The following is a 14,517-nucleotide window of genomic DNA, read 5'->3' as shown; positions in this document are numbered from 1 at the left end:
ACACACGCCCACACACACGCACACACAGCAAGTATATAAAACGAGGCTACAGAATAGAGGAAAAATCCAACCATTCTCTCGGGCGTGTCTGCTGAATGTGAGAAACCACACCTGCCTGTAAAATGGATGTTACTTCACCAATGTTTTAATGCTATATCGCCAAAAGTCATTACGAAATAACACCATTTTGCAATCTTTGCACAACACGTATCTTCAAACATGAAATCACTTTAGAGGGTCTTCATTAGGTTCTGATGACTAATACTGCAGTTTTTGTAGACTCCCATGAAGCCAAATTTGACATCTGGGCCACATTTGTGTTTTTTTATGTCTTTTTGGGGTGGGGGGAATTTGTTTTGAAGACCGCTAGTGGGACAATAAGGAGAAGTAATTTCATTCATGTAGTTTGATTTCCCTTTAGCAAGAATGGGAGAGAGAAACAAACAGCAGGCATCTTGTTTTTTGGGGATTCAAGTCATATCACGTTGGGGCAAAAACTGCATGCGTGTTTGTGTGTTGAAGGCAGACTTACTTCACTGAAAGCAAAATGGGCAGGGCTCCCCTTTTTGAAAGTGAAACAAACACTCCATGATTTGGTGAGAATCGAAACCCAGACTGCCACTTGAGCAGAAAGGAAACCAAGTGAAGGCAACAAAATCTCGACAGTGCCGCGGGATCGTCGCACTCTCACACCCGATCCCGATAAGGTGAGACTTAACGTTTTTAATGGGCTTGAATTCGTGCTGATAGACCAGAAAATAAGACAAATAGACTTCTCAATAATGGCTTTCAACAACTACCTGTGATTAATGCTTCGATATGATTACTGACAAATGCTTGGGGTGAAAACTGAAAAGCTCTGAAAATGTGGCATTGAATATTCAGTGTTTGTATGTGCAGTAGGTACACTAGACCAAAATGTTGACTATATTATTTAAAGCACAGTCGTTAGTTGGTTGGCTAGTACCTTTCAGGATGCTGCCTAAGCTCACACACCGAATAGAATGCCTCTATTGGTGAATAAAATGACACAACTATTGGACTTTTGGATGGAATTTCGGGATGAACCTCAAATGCCCTAAATAAAACCATTACACGTGAACTAAATTTGACCTTCTCTAAACTTTTTGATGCACGTCCGACTACTCAGTGTTTGTATGTTACTCATTCGTAGTTCTCTCACTTTCAGACGCCAACATGAACCGTGAGACTTTGTGCACCAGGAAGGAGTTGTATGAAGGATACTCGCCTCCGTTCCAAGAGCGAGTGGAGGAGGGTTCCTTCTCCCTCGACACTGCGCGGGCATTCCACCACGACAAGAGTCATATGAGATACTTCGTGGAACCCGACGAGAGCCCAAATTTCGACCTGAGAGATGGCTACAATGACCGCTACATCAAGAGAGATGAGAATGTGAAGAAAAATCTGGAACATATTCTGCACTGGATCTTGGCCAACAAGTCAAAACTCATGCAGAAGGCGGCTGCACCGTCCGCTTCATCGTAAGTAACGACAGAGGTGCCTTGAGTGACACAACCCATTTTTCTCAGTTGTAAAGATCAACAAATACTAAAGCACAACCGTTAAGGGACCAAAGAAGTTATTGAATTCATTAGACATAATTTTGAATAATGGCTATCGGAATTTTATCCTGCAAATATCAGAATCGGCCTAAAAAAAAATAAAGAATAAAATCCAAATCGGTCGGACCCAATTATTACTGCGCCTCAAAGAGAAGCTGCGACGTCTCCATGTACTGTACGTACAAAATAACATGTCTTATACTGCCCCCAAGTGGCCATGGTGTGTACACCAGAAGGACTTAACTTCTTTTTGCTTTGACGACACCAATAACGCATTTTTTTCTCTCCCCAGAGCTTTAGATGACTTTGACTTTGTGACGTCGCGAGGCCGTTTGACCAATGTTTTGTGCACACCCTACTTCGGTCAAAGTGAGTGGTTGCTGGCCGTCACCAAGTTCAAAGGAGTACTTTACATCAACGAAGTGGAAACAGGCAGCGCTCGCCAGGACCGCCAGAACCGCAGCCAGAGTCACGAGGAGAATATATACTGGGGCTACAAGTTTGAGCAGTACATATGTGCAGGTACAACTTGCTTTGTTTGTAGTCAGTACAGGAGTGTCGGAGTGTTTTGTTTGCTCTAACAGACTCATCTACGATTTCTAGCTTCCTTACAGAAACATCCAATTTAGTCATTACATCACTCACAACAACCACGCATTAAAGCAGCACTGGGCAAGAATATGACCTTAATAAGAAAAAAAATTCACGACTCTTTTGATTTGAACATTGATTTACAAGTAGTTGAATTGGACTTTTGTCATGCCCCGGGGGCAGGGGTGGGGGGTGGCGGGGGGATTGGGCTCTATCGTTTTTACTGGCACTAAGCAACCTTGAGGAGGATGGGAGCAACCCTGGCACACAGAAAAAATACAAATGTCCTGAATTGCTTTATGGCATACTCACTTCCTCCTTTCGCTATAAGGACGGAAGTCGATTTGAACGTCTACGTGCTATCACTGGTGTCATGGCAGAAGTCCCGAAACAAACAAAAAACACAAAAGTATTGTTTAAACAAAATTAGATTCATGACTTCATCGCTATTCCTCCTTCACATAGCCACTGGAAATGGAAATGTAATTCAGTCCAACTTGCAGGCCAGCGAGAGCTCAGGATTTCACGACACTATGCACTGGCGCACATGGGAAATGTGGTTGACTTTTGTCAAAACACTACCGCTTTTGTCCACATGGCGCCGCCATAATCAACCAAAACTGACAAAACACAGAGCTGCATTAAGTCAAATCTGCAATACAGAAATACCCTATAATAACACTTTTTTTGGGCATTTACGGAACTTAATTTTTGGGGGTTATTTAAACATAATATAAACACATTCAAACATTTAATATAATGACACAGAGCAGTGGATAAAAACAGTGCAACAGTGTATGAATCTGTCAATAATTATACGCAAATTAAGTTGCTCAACACTGGTGACCAAACTGTTTTGTAATGTTCAATAAACAATGTTTGCCCCACCCCTCCCAAGACAAAATCAACGGCTTACCCGATTCGAGTGGCGTGGTCAACAGCAACGAGGCCTTCTACAGCGTGGTCCGAACTCGCCTTTCGGACCACAGTCTGCTGTTCTCCGGCGAGGTGGACTGCCGGGACAAAGGTGCCAACGCTCCCCCTGCCTGCTACGTGGAGCTCAAGACATCAAGAGTGATGTCCACAGACAAACAGCGGAGCAAGTTCCGCAGGTTTGTTAAGCAGAAACGCAGAGGTGGCACAAGTCACGGTTTTCCACATTTTCGTGTTTTTGGTTGACGTCAACTTTGGCTCAAATGACAAAGGATGCAATCCGACACGAGTGCACTTTGACTTCAGCAACATTCGACGATTTAGCGACTTGTTCTTGTGAGTGATCTGCGGTAGGATGGTTTTCTCATCAGGTTCAAGCTGATGCAGTGGTGGGCACAGTCCTTCCTCCTCGGAGTCCCTCGCATCGTGGCCGGCTTCAAGAACGATGACGGCGTCATCGTGTCCGTGCGCACTTATCGCACCGCCGAAATTCCACAGCTGGTTCAGGTTTGCTTGTTGTAATGACGAGGCGACACGTTGCAAGAGAAGCAGAGCCACAAAGCGATTGTGTCTTTTGGGCAGGGTGAGCACCTGGCTTGGAAACCGTCCGTCTGCATCAACTTCTGCAGAGAGTTCCTGTCTTTTGTCAAGCGTGTGGTGAGCGAAGACGACCCTCAGTGAGTGCCCAGTTCAAGGGCTTTCTTTCAGTTGTGTGAATACTGAACACGAGTCACATATCGCTGGCGCCAGCTTAGCAAAAAGTTGATACATTCCCAGTCATTTTTTTTCACAAATCTATCCTCACCACACGTGTGTGTGTGTGTGTGTGCGTGTGCGTGTGCTATTTTGACAAATTATTGACCAATCTAAAGCGATCAAAATGATTTGCTCTCTTTGACGATGCAATGTTAATAATGGTTGAACAAACGTCCTTTTTTGGAGTTTCTGCCCACCGATATGTTATTCTGTACCAGAGGAAATCATTTTTTACTGTCATTACGGCACTTTTTGGTCATTCTAAAACAACCACATTGCTCATCAGTTTTAAACCATTGCAACTTTAAAATAGTTCACTCCTTTCAGGACATTTGCGTTCTATTCTCAGGTTACTCTTTTGCTGCATGTTAGCATACCAACTGCTAGCAGGTTAGCAATCATCATTACAAATCGTGCCAACCTACCGGGTAAGATCTGAAGTCACTTTCGGTTGCTCATCATTTTTTAAATTTTCCAATTCTCACATGCAGCATTTCAACTCATTCTTCGGTATTTCGGTTCAGGGTCAGCTCTTTAGCATTCACACAATATTTCTACAGAAATAACATGGTCCACTTTTGAAAGCTTATTTACCAATGTTTTTTAACATTTAATCTCTGGTCTTCCAGTGTGGTGTATCTGTTCTCCCGGAAAGCGCTCAGTGACGTGACCTTCACTGTCCACAGAGACTCCCCTTATTCTTTCCTGCCAGACTGGTACGTGAAGGAAATGAGATAGTCACACCACCTTCATTTCATCACGCCATGTATGCAAAGTAGAACTGCCACAAAGTTTGCGCTGCTTTGTGCCTTACAAGTGGTTCTCATTTTAAAGCAATTGTCCCCCAAATGAAATCATGTTTAGTGAATGGACCAATTCCAGCATGTAACTGCCCCAACCGTAAAACTTTTAACAGTAAAAACGTTTTTAACTTGTCATGTAATTAGAAAATGAGTTGACTGCTGTATAATAAAGCTAAAGTAAAGTCAAGCGGCTCACTTGTCCGGCACTGTGTGGAGCATTTTTATTTGAATTGATGATGGATTATGCAATTAATTAGTGCGTCTGTCGCCATTAAGGTGACATCACTTTCCTATGATAGTTAAGTACAACTGTTCTGTATAATCGCTAGTCTGTTTATCAGCATGTACAATTGAGTAAAAAAAGACGGAGGAAATACTGTGTTGTCCTACTTCTTCCAAGCTGAGAAATAAACCTTCAGTCTCTGAATGTTAATTGTTTTTTTATTAACCCACTTTTATTGCTATAACAAAAGTACAAACTGATTTTTGGAAGAGAATTCATTTTCAGACAACGCACAGGATACTTTCCAATGTGACCAAATAAGTGAAAATGGCTTCAAGTAAGAGTTGCATCCCAAGTTATTGTCAGTTATTGTAAACATTGCACCCAAGTGAAAAGAGCCAGTGTCACAGCCAAACAACCATAGGCTAATTGTGTGCGATGCAGTTTCAGCACCGCAGGCGCTTGTTTATGCCACCAACAGCAACGGTGTGACGTTCAAAAGGTAACACCTTGCACTGACATTCGCAGTCCAACCAAAGCAGGACACTAGACTCTCTTTCAGAAAAAGTTGCAAGACAAAACACACAACACACACGTTACTCGATACAGTTGATGACCCGGTCAAATGGGTCGTTTCTTGTTGCAAATGACTCAAGAACATGGCAAAAGCTGTCTTAAGAGAGCCAGCCAGCCATCCATCCATCCATCCTTTCTGTAGCCCGCTTATCCTCACAAGGGGGCGCGTTGGAGCGAGAGGTGGGCTACGACTAAATTGCTCTTTACAAAAATAGAATAAAACTGCTTAGAACAAACAGAACTTTGTGTTTTACCACTTGCGTCAGTTCCGGTGGCAACTACTGACAGTAATGTAATGAGGACTGTTGGTACAAAAGTCACTGTGTAAATAGACATCCTTAAAAAGCACTTAACATTATTTTGTTTTCTTTGGTCATTAATTCGGAGTCACACACACACACACACACAACTTGTATTAAATGAAAAACACATTTTAAAATTGTGAATCCTATTAAGATGATTAGTCATCTTAAGCATTCCCTAAAATCCACAACTGGATAAGGAATGGTTCTGTAGAGGCCCTGTTAGAGGTCATTTGCTGTTAGTTATTTCATGTCATGAGTTGGTTTTAACATGGTAACCAAAGTGAATGTTAAGAGGTCCACGGAGATGCACAAATGAACCATTTGATCCGTTGAATGTACTTGACCTCGTGCTTGTGGTTATTGTGCATATTTGAGGGCAGAGTGGGAAGCTGCGCCAGACCCACCTCTCAGTGCGTCCACTGGCACGGCTGGATTTGCACCGCAAGCCACTGGCCGCTCACGGCTTGAGCTTCCTGTGCAGGCCCATCAGCTTGAAGGTGGAGGCGGTGATCTTCTCGTACACGACGAACATAAGGGCAGCAGTCAGCACCGTCTGAAGCAGCTTGGCCTCCAGGCCTTTGTACAGCCCCAGAACACCGTGCTTCCTGTCACAAATAGAACACGTGCTCATTAATGAACCACCATCCAAATCTGATCTGGACTTTAGACTGACACCAAACCACTCAGCTCCTGTCGCACTTCAACGCAAATTCCAGTTCAAGGCTGTATATTATGACATTCTTCCACAAATAAAAACAGTCTCCATTATCTCGTATCAGTGACTGACGTCAATCAAGAATTACAGCACATTTTCAGCCCATCTGTCCTGGCTTGTGCAAACGAGTGATGATGTGATGGGTACGATGATGAGCGCAGCTATGCTTCCACTTTCCATAAGAGGGCGTGCACGCTTGTGCAACCACAATATCTCCCGTTATTTTTACTTCCCCTCTCAAAGATGCTTTGTACAGCTCCAGCTATAGAGTGGCAGGGGTAGAGACAAGAGACCCACCTATTTGTTTACAAGTACTTCAAGTCAATTTTGCAGAGTATTTTCCTTTGAACAAAACAGTAAACAAAGCAGCGTGGTTGTCGGCGTGTCTCGAGAGCAGCACTTACTGAATTCGTTCCATCAGCAAGGAGAAAATGTTTGCCAGACTTCCCATCCGGCCGCCCTTGCCATCACCTTTGTACTGGCCAAACTGATAAGACAGCACACACTCAATTAATCAGTAAAAACGGACACATCTGAATGTTTAACACAGAGGCCAAGCAAAATCTACCGTGACCCCAAATATGCGAAAATTCACCAAATACAACATTTGCCATACAAAATTGCAAACGTGCAGAAAACCACATTTTTTAGCTGGCAACAGAGTTTAAATGGCAAGTTCAATGTTTAATGCCCTCGTGTGAGCAATCACAAATTAAGATAATTAGCTACAATGCATAGGAGGATAAGTAGTGCAGTCCATTTTGCCTCAAGTTGTTTCAAGATTCAATTCATCAATAACTTCAGATTCACCTCACAAGTGAGCAAATATTGAACAATCGCAACATCCACACAACTGTCAACTCTCTTGGCTAAATCAATCGATGTCCAATCCATTAGTGTTGCTTTGTGCTCAGCCTGTCCTTTGACTGAACAATTTCCATTTAACATTTGAAGCAACTAAAAGACCGAAAGGTGAATTTTCATCCAATCCAGCATTTACCCTGAGTATGGCTTGAACTGTCTGCAGCGGATACGTGGCCGTGGTTGCGACGGCTTTGGCAACAGCTCCGATGAGGAAGATTTCTGCAGACGATATCTGCGGAAGAGTGCCAGCTCGGTTGTCACAATCATTTCGGTTAATAATCATTTCATAATAGGACCCAAGGGTGAAACTAGCCAGCCTATTTCGAGCAAGTACGTACAATGAAATGAATGAAACCACTTGTTTATGTTTGAGGTTTGCATGCATTTTCCAAAATCACGACGTTTTGCAAGTCTTACTCATTCGTTTCTTTCTGCTCACCTTCCTGCCTCCTCTCCCTGCCCGCCTCTTCATGGACTCATAGAACATGAACTGCACAGCTGGGTTTAGGACGAGGATGAGCGAGGGCAGCGTGCCGTTCCACAGCGTCCCCACCCCCTCGCTCGCTACGATCTGGGAGAACGCATCTAAAGAAAAAAAAAAAAAGCCACAAAAAAGTAACCGTCCGGCCCAAAGAGAAGGTCGGATTTCACGTTGACGGCTACACGCACCAAAAATGCCCTTGTAGTGCGTCTGATGAAGGTCCTCGTTTCTGAATTTGGCCCCCTGGAGCTTCAGGCGAGTGTTGACCACCCACATGGGCGTGGTTAGGATCACATTCACCGCCCCTGCATGAGCAACAGAGGCAAATGGTTGCCATAGACGCGATTATGGTTTCAGTCTGGGACAAATTCACTTGACAATATTTCCCAGCGTCACGGAGCGGATTGCGTTGGACCTGACACGATGCCCATGAGCAGGTCTTTGGCCAGTCTGGACTGCTGTGGCCCTGTGGCCGTCAGCCTCTTCAGTGTGTTGAAGGTGTAGAAGTAGACAAAGTTGGAGCAGCAGAGGCTGGAGATGACCGGGAACCAGCCTCTGTACAAGGCCAGCCTGCACGGACGGGTCATTCGCAGAAAGCGCTCAGTCATCTGCGCACACCACCCGCGTGGCTCCCAACCATCAGCATACTTACACGCCCTCTTCCTGCGCTATCTCGGCCAGGATGACTGGGGTAGATTTGGACTTCCTACTCTCGTCAACTAAAAAACACACGAAAAAAATAAACACACATTATATGATTTAGTACGATCCAGTTCATCATGAGCAGCAAAATTCTTAAGGCACGTACTGTGCTACGCTGTTCAATGGGGCCTGCTGAGCATTTAAGACAAACTAACCCTAAACCTTCTATTAGACAACGCATGAAGCGACTGCGTTCCAGACAGCGTCACCGCATGACAAAAGATCTTTAATACCGCACAGAGAACTCATTGACAACATGTGATAACTCTCCACACGTTAATTCACGTTAGATGGTTTACATGCCTCAGTAGGTGCTGCTGTTTTGGTTTGCAACAGCGTTCAAATAAGCTCAGCAGTTAACTTTTGGAATATGAATGCGTGTATTTTTTCCTGACAGCAAAAAGGTTTGTTTTTAGGAGCTCACCCTGCAGTCGACTTTTAGCTGTGTCCAAAGGGAAAAAGGTGGACATTGCTGTCACGCTGCCCTGAAATGTCAAATGAAATGACTAAGCGAGATTCACAATGAGCTGAAAGTTACAACTCGTATTATTACGCACAAATGCCATCGTACTTCTCTTTCTTCCACTCACCATTGCACCTGCCACAGCGTGAACCAGAGTCTCGTAAGACAGCAGGCCGACCGGCGAGCTTCCATTAGCGGACATTTTGACAGCCTCTACCTGGATACGGGACACGGTTGTTCCTGCAAGAGCTTCGAGTCTTAAGCGTCGGGCTTGCTGAGTAAATGGATGTTAGGAGTCAAACATTCACGTGGACATGTCAAACTATCGCATAAGAACCAGGAAATAACAATGTTGTAAACGCCCCCATTCATTTGGCTTCCGCATTCCTTCTTCGTGGCGCGCACAAAACGAAATTACTCACGAGCGCCATCTAAAGAGCTGACAAGGGAAGGTCACCACATTGATGCACAGACAGTCAGACAGGCAGGCAGACAGGCAGGCGGACGGACGGACAGATAGATAGATAGATAGATAGATAGATAGATAGATAGATAGATAGATAGATAGATAGATAGATAGATAGATAGATAGATAGATAGATAGATAGATAGATAGATAGATGCCTACGTTATATTTGAACATTTCTGGATAACAAGAAAATAAATTAAGCAACTACATTTTTTATTGATGTTTTAACCGTACGTCAAAAATGACTTTATGGTATGAAGCTAACAATAATAAATCAATATAGCTCAATTATGCTCCAACAATATTTGTGCAATGAGTGGAAAAATATAATATTGACAGTGATCTACAGAGTGTCCAAGCAACATCTGATTTCAATTTCGACATCATGTTGCTTAAGAGCAGGGGTAAATTAAAATAAAGAAATAAAAAAAATAAACACATTTTAATGAGCCAATTTTAGGGGGTGGGTGGTTACCATGAATTGTCATAGAAGAGATAAGTATTGTAGAATGGAATCAGTAAAGCAGGCCTGCAGCAGGCTAATTGCCACATAATGGGAGGTTTGTGCCTGTGCATGAACAGACAGCACCGGACTGGACTTTGCCATTGTTTTATGGCCCTGTGCTGCTGACATGTCGACGCCCTGCGTGAGCTCACTTGCTCTGAAGGCTTTGTGAAGGTGAAAAAAAGGATTTGTTTCTGCTCTCTCTTTGTAATCCTGGGAGAGGAGAGCCATGTCTCGGTATCACAAGGCGGCCATTGATGGTTACCTGGACCTCTTGAAGGAGGCCACCAGGAAGGACCTGAACTCGACGGACGAAGATGGCATGACGCCCACCTTGCTGGCCGCTTTTCATGGACATGTGGATGCGCTCCAGCTCATATGCAGCAGAGGGTGAGACTATGTTCTTCATCTCTACTTGGGTTCAAATACAGAATATGCTTCTGTGTGCTTTATCGATATAGTTGGATAACAAATTAAGTGGAATGAGCGCGTTTAGATCCTAATTGGACGTCTACGCTTCTTTTCATTTCAAATTTTCCCAACAGAAATATTAGATCAGGACTTGGTAAGATGGCCTTCAAGTATTAGCTCAGGTTATTTCCCCCAAAAGTCGGATTTTAATATTTTTTTCCTTTGGCTTATAGGAAATTGTTATTCCAAAAATGCTGTGATTTCTGTTTTCCATTTTTGCAACTTCTTTCCTCTTCTGGAATTTGCTTTATTACCCCCAATACCACAAACATACTTTTTGGAGGAAAGCAATTTAACACACGTATAGCTTTTTCGAGAGTCGGAAAAGTCATAGTGTAAACCAAACTGCTAAATTATCAACACTGACTCTGTGCTTTTGTAAACAAGCTCCACTCGTCGCAGCCATGTTGTTCGTGTACTCACATCACTGCATGTCAGTGGGGATGTGCAAAAAAAAACAACCTTCAAGTAGTTTTACTTGTGCTGACACATGAGTCGCGTACGCGTCATCTGTCCACTATGGTTGTCAAAACCAAACCAAAACTTTGATCCGCTTTCGTGGCAACTCTCTGAGAGGCTGGGCCAAATATTTTAGCAAGGAAAAAACAAAGTTGCTGCAAAAACAAAAGGAGCCTTTATTCAGCCCTAAAGAGCCCATTTCCAGCCCTCATTAGACACCACAAAAGAGCCTGGTCACTAACTAGCACGTCATTCTCAGTGACGATCTTTCCAAAGGGAGGCGAGGCTCATTTCAATAACGTGGCCATAAATAATTGACGCATTGTTCATGACATGCACGGCAGTTGCTGCTGTAACAACTTTTATTGCTGAAACACTGAGCCGCACCTGTGGAGGACTTTACATCTTAATAGCTTACCAATTACTCTTGTCTGTGTTTGATTTTGGAGCGATTATGTTGGCCTCGTCATGCCAAAACCACATTTTTTTCACACATTTGCAGCTATGATGTTGAATAGGCTGAATGACTTCGGATCGTTATAGTCGGGTCAATCTCGACTAACGGATGTTTTTGCTGTGATTTTCAATGACAATAATTCACATTTAGACAATTCAAGGCCTTGCAGACAGTCGGAACCTATATAACTGATTCACGTCACAGAGCTGCAGGGCTTACTACAATTTTTTTTTAAACCTTGAGATTTTTTGGGGAATCATTTTTTGTAGCAACCTTGCAGTGATGTTACGTGGGTTGTTGCCATGGTTTTATACGTTCTGACTGTCTGTGAGTGCATGAAGGAGATTTGTGACTGCTTAAGTGAGTCAGGGGGTGGGGCCAGTGTGTGTCTGGCTGTCTGCGGGATAAAGGACAGTGAAAAACTAGTTGGATGTTTTGTTTTTTTTAACCGACATTATTCATTTTCACAATTAAAGGGTTGTTGAAACTGCTCGTTGCATCGTCAAAGCAGATGTCACAGTATATCTGACTCTGTCTTGTATCTGTTCCAAGAGGGTGGTTGGTGAATTTGCTAATTGACGGCTAACGTGAGGATATAGGCTCTTTGTCAGCTAACGTTAATGATGAGCTAGGTCATAGCATTTGTACTTTTGTTTTATTTGAGGACAGACTTGCATTTAATTGATCATGTTAGCGGTTTCATTTTCGTCAAACAATTACACATGCTTGAGGCATGGACACATCTCCTGTTCCTTTCAGCGAGGCATCGGCATTGTTAATAATAATGTCATGGCCCGTGATTGGCCATTACGTAATCAACTTCAAGCTCTAGCCGTCATTGGTTAGTGGCAAAGTCGACGTGTCGACTAGTTGGTGCAATCCTGATGACCTTGTGCATCAAAAAACGCCCTAGGATTCTATTCATTCACTTACTTCCATAAACATGGATGTTAGCTTCATTGGCGACTCCAAATTGTCCTAAGGTGTCAATGTGAATTTCGACGATTCTTTGTCAATTTGCGCTCCCTGACTGACTGGCAATGAGTCCAGGGTGTACCCGTCCCTGCCCCTCAATCAGAGACAGCTGGGCTAGGCTTCAGGTATAGAACATGGATGGATATTTTGGAATCATAATGTGATACTTTGTCTGACAAAGGTGTTTGTGTTTGACAGGGGCGATCCCAACAGAAGTGACATCTGGGGAAACACGCCGCTGCACCACGCCGCCGCCAACGGCCACATGCACATCCTTAGCTTCCTGGTCAGTTTCGATGCCAACCTGTTCGCACTGGATAACGAGCTGCACACGGCGATGGATGTGGCTGCTTCGCGAGACCGAATGGAGTGCGTGCGCTTCCTGGACGCCGCCGCCTCCCAGCAGACCAACCACAATCCAAAGAGGATCGCCAGGTTAAAGAAAGAGGCCAGCAAGGAAGCGGAGAAACGGGTGAAACTTTGCGAGAAGGTGAAGCGGAGACACCAAAGCAAGATGGATAAGATGTACCGCGGGGCGGACACCGCTGCGTCTGCATCAGAGGCAGGCGACACGTCGGCCTTGTCGAGCTTTGGCACCGTGAGCGGCGTCAATGAGCAGTTCTCCAAGCTCATCGCCTCTGACAAATCCGGCTCGCTGACAGCCAGGGTGAAAGGCACACTGCAGAAGAAGCTTGGCAAGAAAGAAAAGGGCACTCTGCAGAGATCCGCAGCAGATGGGAACGTCATTTTCCTCAAGCAGGAGGACGCAGCGTCGGAGAATCCGGAGTTTTTAGATGTTTTCGGCGAGCAGGATGAGGGGATGCTCGAAGAGGAAGGAGAAGCCGGCGACGGAGATAACGCTGAATTAGGCCAAGTCAAACAGTCCATCTTCAACAGGCCCGGCCTGGGTGGTCTTATTTTCATGAAGAGGATGAGCCTGGACACAGAGGAAGTCGCCAGTGGCAACAACGAAAACCTCGGCTACCTTGTTCAGAACAAAACCATGGAGGGGGAGCCAGACTACTCTGGCTTCGAGGGCAACGCCGAGGCGGAAGTCCCGTGGGAGCAGGACGATCTGGGCCTGGATGACGATGAGGAGGAAACATCTCCGCTTGACGCATTCTTGTCATGCGTGTCCTTGCCCGAGTTTGCCCTGGCATTCACCAGAGAGCACCTGGACCTGGAGGCACTCACGCTCTGCTCCGACGAAGACCTGAAAAGCATCCGCATCCAGTTGGGGCCCCGAAAGAAGATCCTGGAAGCTGTTGCGCGTCGCAAGAATGCACTGGAGAGGCCGGGTGCTATGGGAGACAGCTGCTTGTGAACACAAGAAAACATGACACAATCTGTGATGTGATGTATAACAGGGATTCAGTGGTTAAACAAGATCATCTGTTGTACGAGAAAGGCCCAGCACACACCATGCTTGCGACTCTTGCCAACAGTGTCTCAAAACATCCATTCTCTCTTTGGTCTTCTTTGTGGCCATCCGCTTCATCCTTGACAATCGTGCCATGTTTTTGTTGTCCAATAAAAAAAGTAATAGTATAATGTGGAGGCTCCAAACACAATACAGGGTTACCGTTTTTCCGTTGCAGCGCGCCGGTAAATATGTGATGCGCAATCGCTTGGTGTAAGGCGAAGGGTCATTGATTGTATTTTCTTGTCAACTGTCCAGTTCACTCGCTTTTGGCCGCATCTCTGTGTTTGAATCAACCATTAAGAAATGGAATAAAAACATGTCTCTTTAAGATAAGCTCAAACAGAAACGTGTTCAGTTAGGGGACAACTTTTCAATGAATAAAATATTTGACTTTTTGACATTCCAGCACTGTATTGAAGGCCTCAGTATTATGTGTTACAGATATACAAAGAAACCACAAATTTGAACTCATGTGATGCCAGATATCAAATCAATTCCTGGATTGGCGTGGAGGAGGACCCAAACACAGGGAAGTGAGGCAGGAGGGCAGTTTAGGAGTAAAGAAAACAAAAAAGCAAAGGTACTGGGATACTCAAAAACACTAAAGTCCGAAACAACAAGGATCAAAGAAACTAAACACTCAGAAAAAGGACTTGGACTGCAGACGAAGTAACTGCGACATGACATGGACAGCAGGACTGAAAGGAAACGGAACTAAACACAAACAAAGTGACGAACAACTAGGAACACCTGGACAAGACAC

General features: G+C 44.3%; 3 protein-coding genes across 3 annotated transcripts; 2 read left to right on the top strand and 1 right to left on the bottom strand.

Annotated features, from left to right (window-relative positions):
* The first annotated feature begins 542 nt into the window (after window positions 1–542).
* On the top strand, window positions 543–5,093 carry LOC147133960 (decapping and exoribonuclease protein-like). Its single transcript, XM_086055285.1, has 7 exons — window positions 543–707; window positions 1,190–1,502; window positions 1,876–2,105; window positions 3,073–3,286; window positions 3,479–3,614; window positions 3,690–3,784; window positions 4,493–5,093. Exons 2-7 carry the CDS (start codon window positions 1,198–1,200, stop codon window positions 4,599–4,601), a joined length of 1,089 nt encoding a protein of 362 aa, XP_085911411.1. The 5' UTR covers window positions 543–707; window positions 1,190–1,197; the 3' UTR covers window positions 4,602–5,093.
* Window positions 5,088–9,381, bottom strand: slc25a17l (solute carrier family 25 member 17-like). Its single transcript, XM_086055286.1, has 9 exons — window positions 9,123–9,381; window positions 8,957–9,017; window positions 8,483–8,549; window positions 8,246–8,400; window positions 8,019–8,135; window positions 7,789–7,934; window positions 7,486–7,581; window positions 6,890–6,972; window positions 5,088–6,375 (listed from the first exon to the last, which is right to left on the bottom strand). The coding sequence occupies exons 1-9, from the start codon at window positions 9,195–9,197 to the stop codon at window positions 6,228–6,230; spliced, it is 948 nt and encodes a 315-aa protein (XP_085911412.1). The 5' UTR covers window positions 9,198–9,381; the 3' UTR covers window positions 5,088–6,227.
* Window positions 9,382–9,491: 110 nt separating this feature from the next.
* anks4b (ankyrin repeat and sterile alpha motif domain containing 4B) lies at window positions 9,492–14,159 on the top strand. Its single transcript, XM_086055282.1, has 2 exons — window positions 9,492–10,359; window positions 12,530–14,159. Exons 1-2 carry the CDS (start codon window positions 10,199–10,201, stop codon window positions 13,653–13,655), a joined length of 1,287 nt encoding a protein of 428 aa, XP_085911408.1. The 5' UTR covers window positions 9,492–10,198; the 3' UTR covers window positions 13,656–14,159.
* The last annotated feature ends 358 nt before the right edge of the window (window positions 14,160–14,517 follow it).

This window comes from Filicampus tigris, chromosome 16 (genome assembly GCF_054856515.1).
Source record: "Filicampus tigris isolate MCC_2025a chromosome 16, RoL_Ftig_1.0, whole genome shotgun sequence".
Taxonomy (NCBI): Eukaryota; Metazoa; Chordata; class Actinopteri; order Syngnathiformes; family Syngnathidae; genus Filicampus; species Filicampus tigris.
This window is presented reverse-complemented; position numbering and strand designations above follow the sequence as displayed.

Excerpts from the sequence above, each read along its gene's own strand:
- anks4b (XM_086055282.1), top strand. The coding sequence starts at position 10,199 with ATGTCTCGGTATCACAAGGCGGCCATTGATGGTTACCTGGACCTCTTG. Across the intron at positions 10,360-12,529 it reads CAGCTCATATGCAGCAGAGG|GGGCGATCCCAACAGAAGTG; the intron begins GTGAGACTATGT and ends TGTGTTTGACAG.
- slc25a17l (XM_086055286.1), bottom strand. The coding sequence starts at position 9,197 with ATGTCCGCTAATGGAAGCTCGCCGGTCGGCCTGCTGTCTTACGAGACT. Across the intron at positions 7,935-8,018 it reads GCACTACAAGGGCATTTTTG|ATGCGTTCTCCCAGATCGTA; the intron begins GTGCGTGTAGCC and ends TTTTTTCTTTAG. Across the intron at positions 7,582-7,788 it reads CAGGGAGAGGAGGCAGGAAG|ATATCGTCTGCAGAAATCTT; the intron begins GTGAGCAGAAAG and ends ACTCTTCCGCAG.
- LOC147133960 (XM_086055285.1), top strand. The coding sequence starts at position 1,198 with ATGAACCGTGAGACTTTGTGCACCAGGAAGGAGTTGTATGAAGGATAC. Across the intron at positions 2,106-3,072 it reads TGAGCAGTACATATGTGCAG|ACAAAATCAACGGCTTACCC; the intron begins GTACAACTTGCT and ends ACCCCTCCCAAG. Across the intron at positions 3,287-3,478 it reads CAGCGGAGCAAGTTCCGCAG|GTTCAAGCTGATGCAGTGGT; the intron begins GTTTGTTAAGCA and ends TTTTCTCATCAG.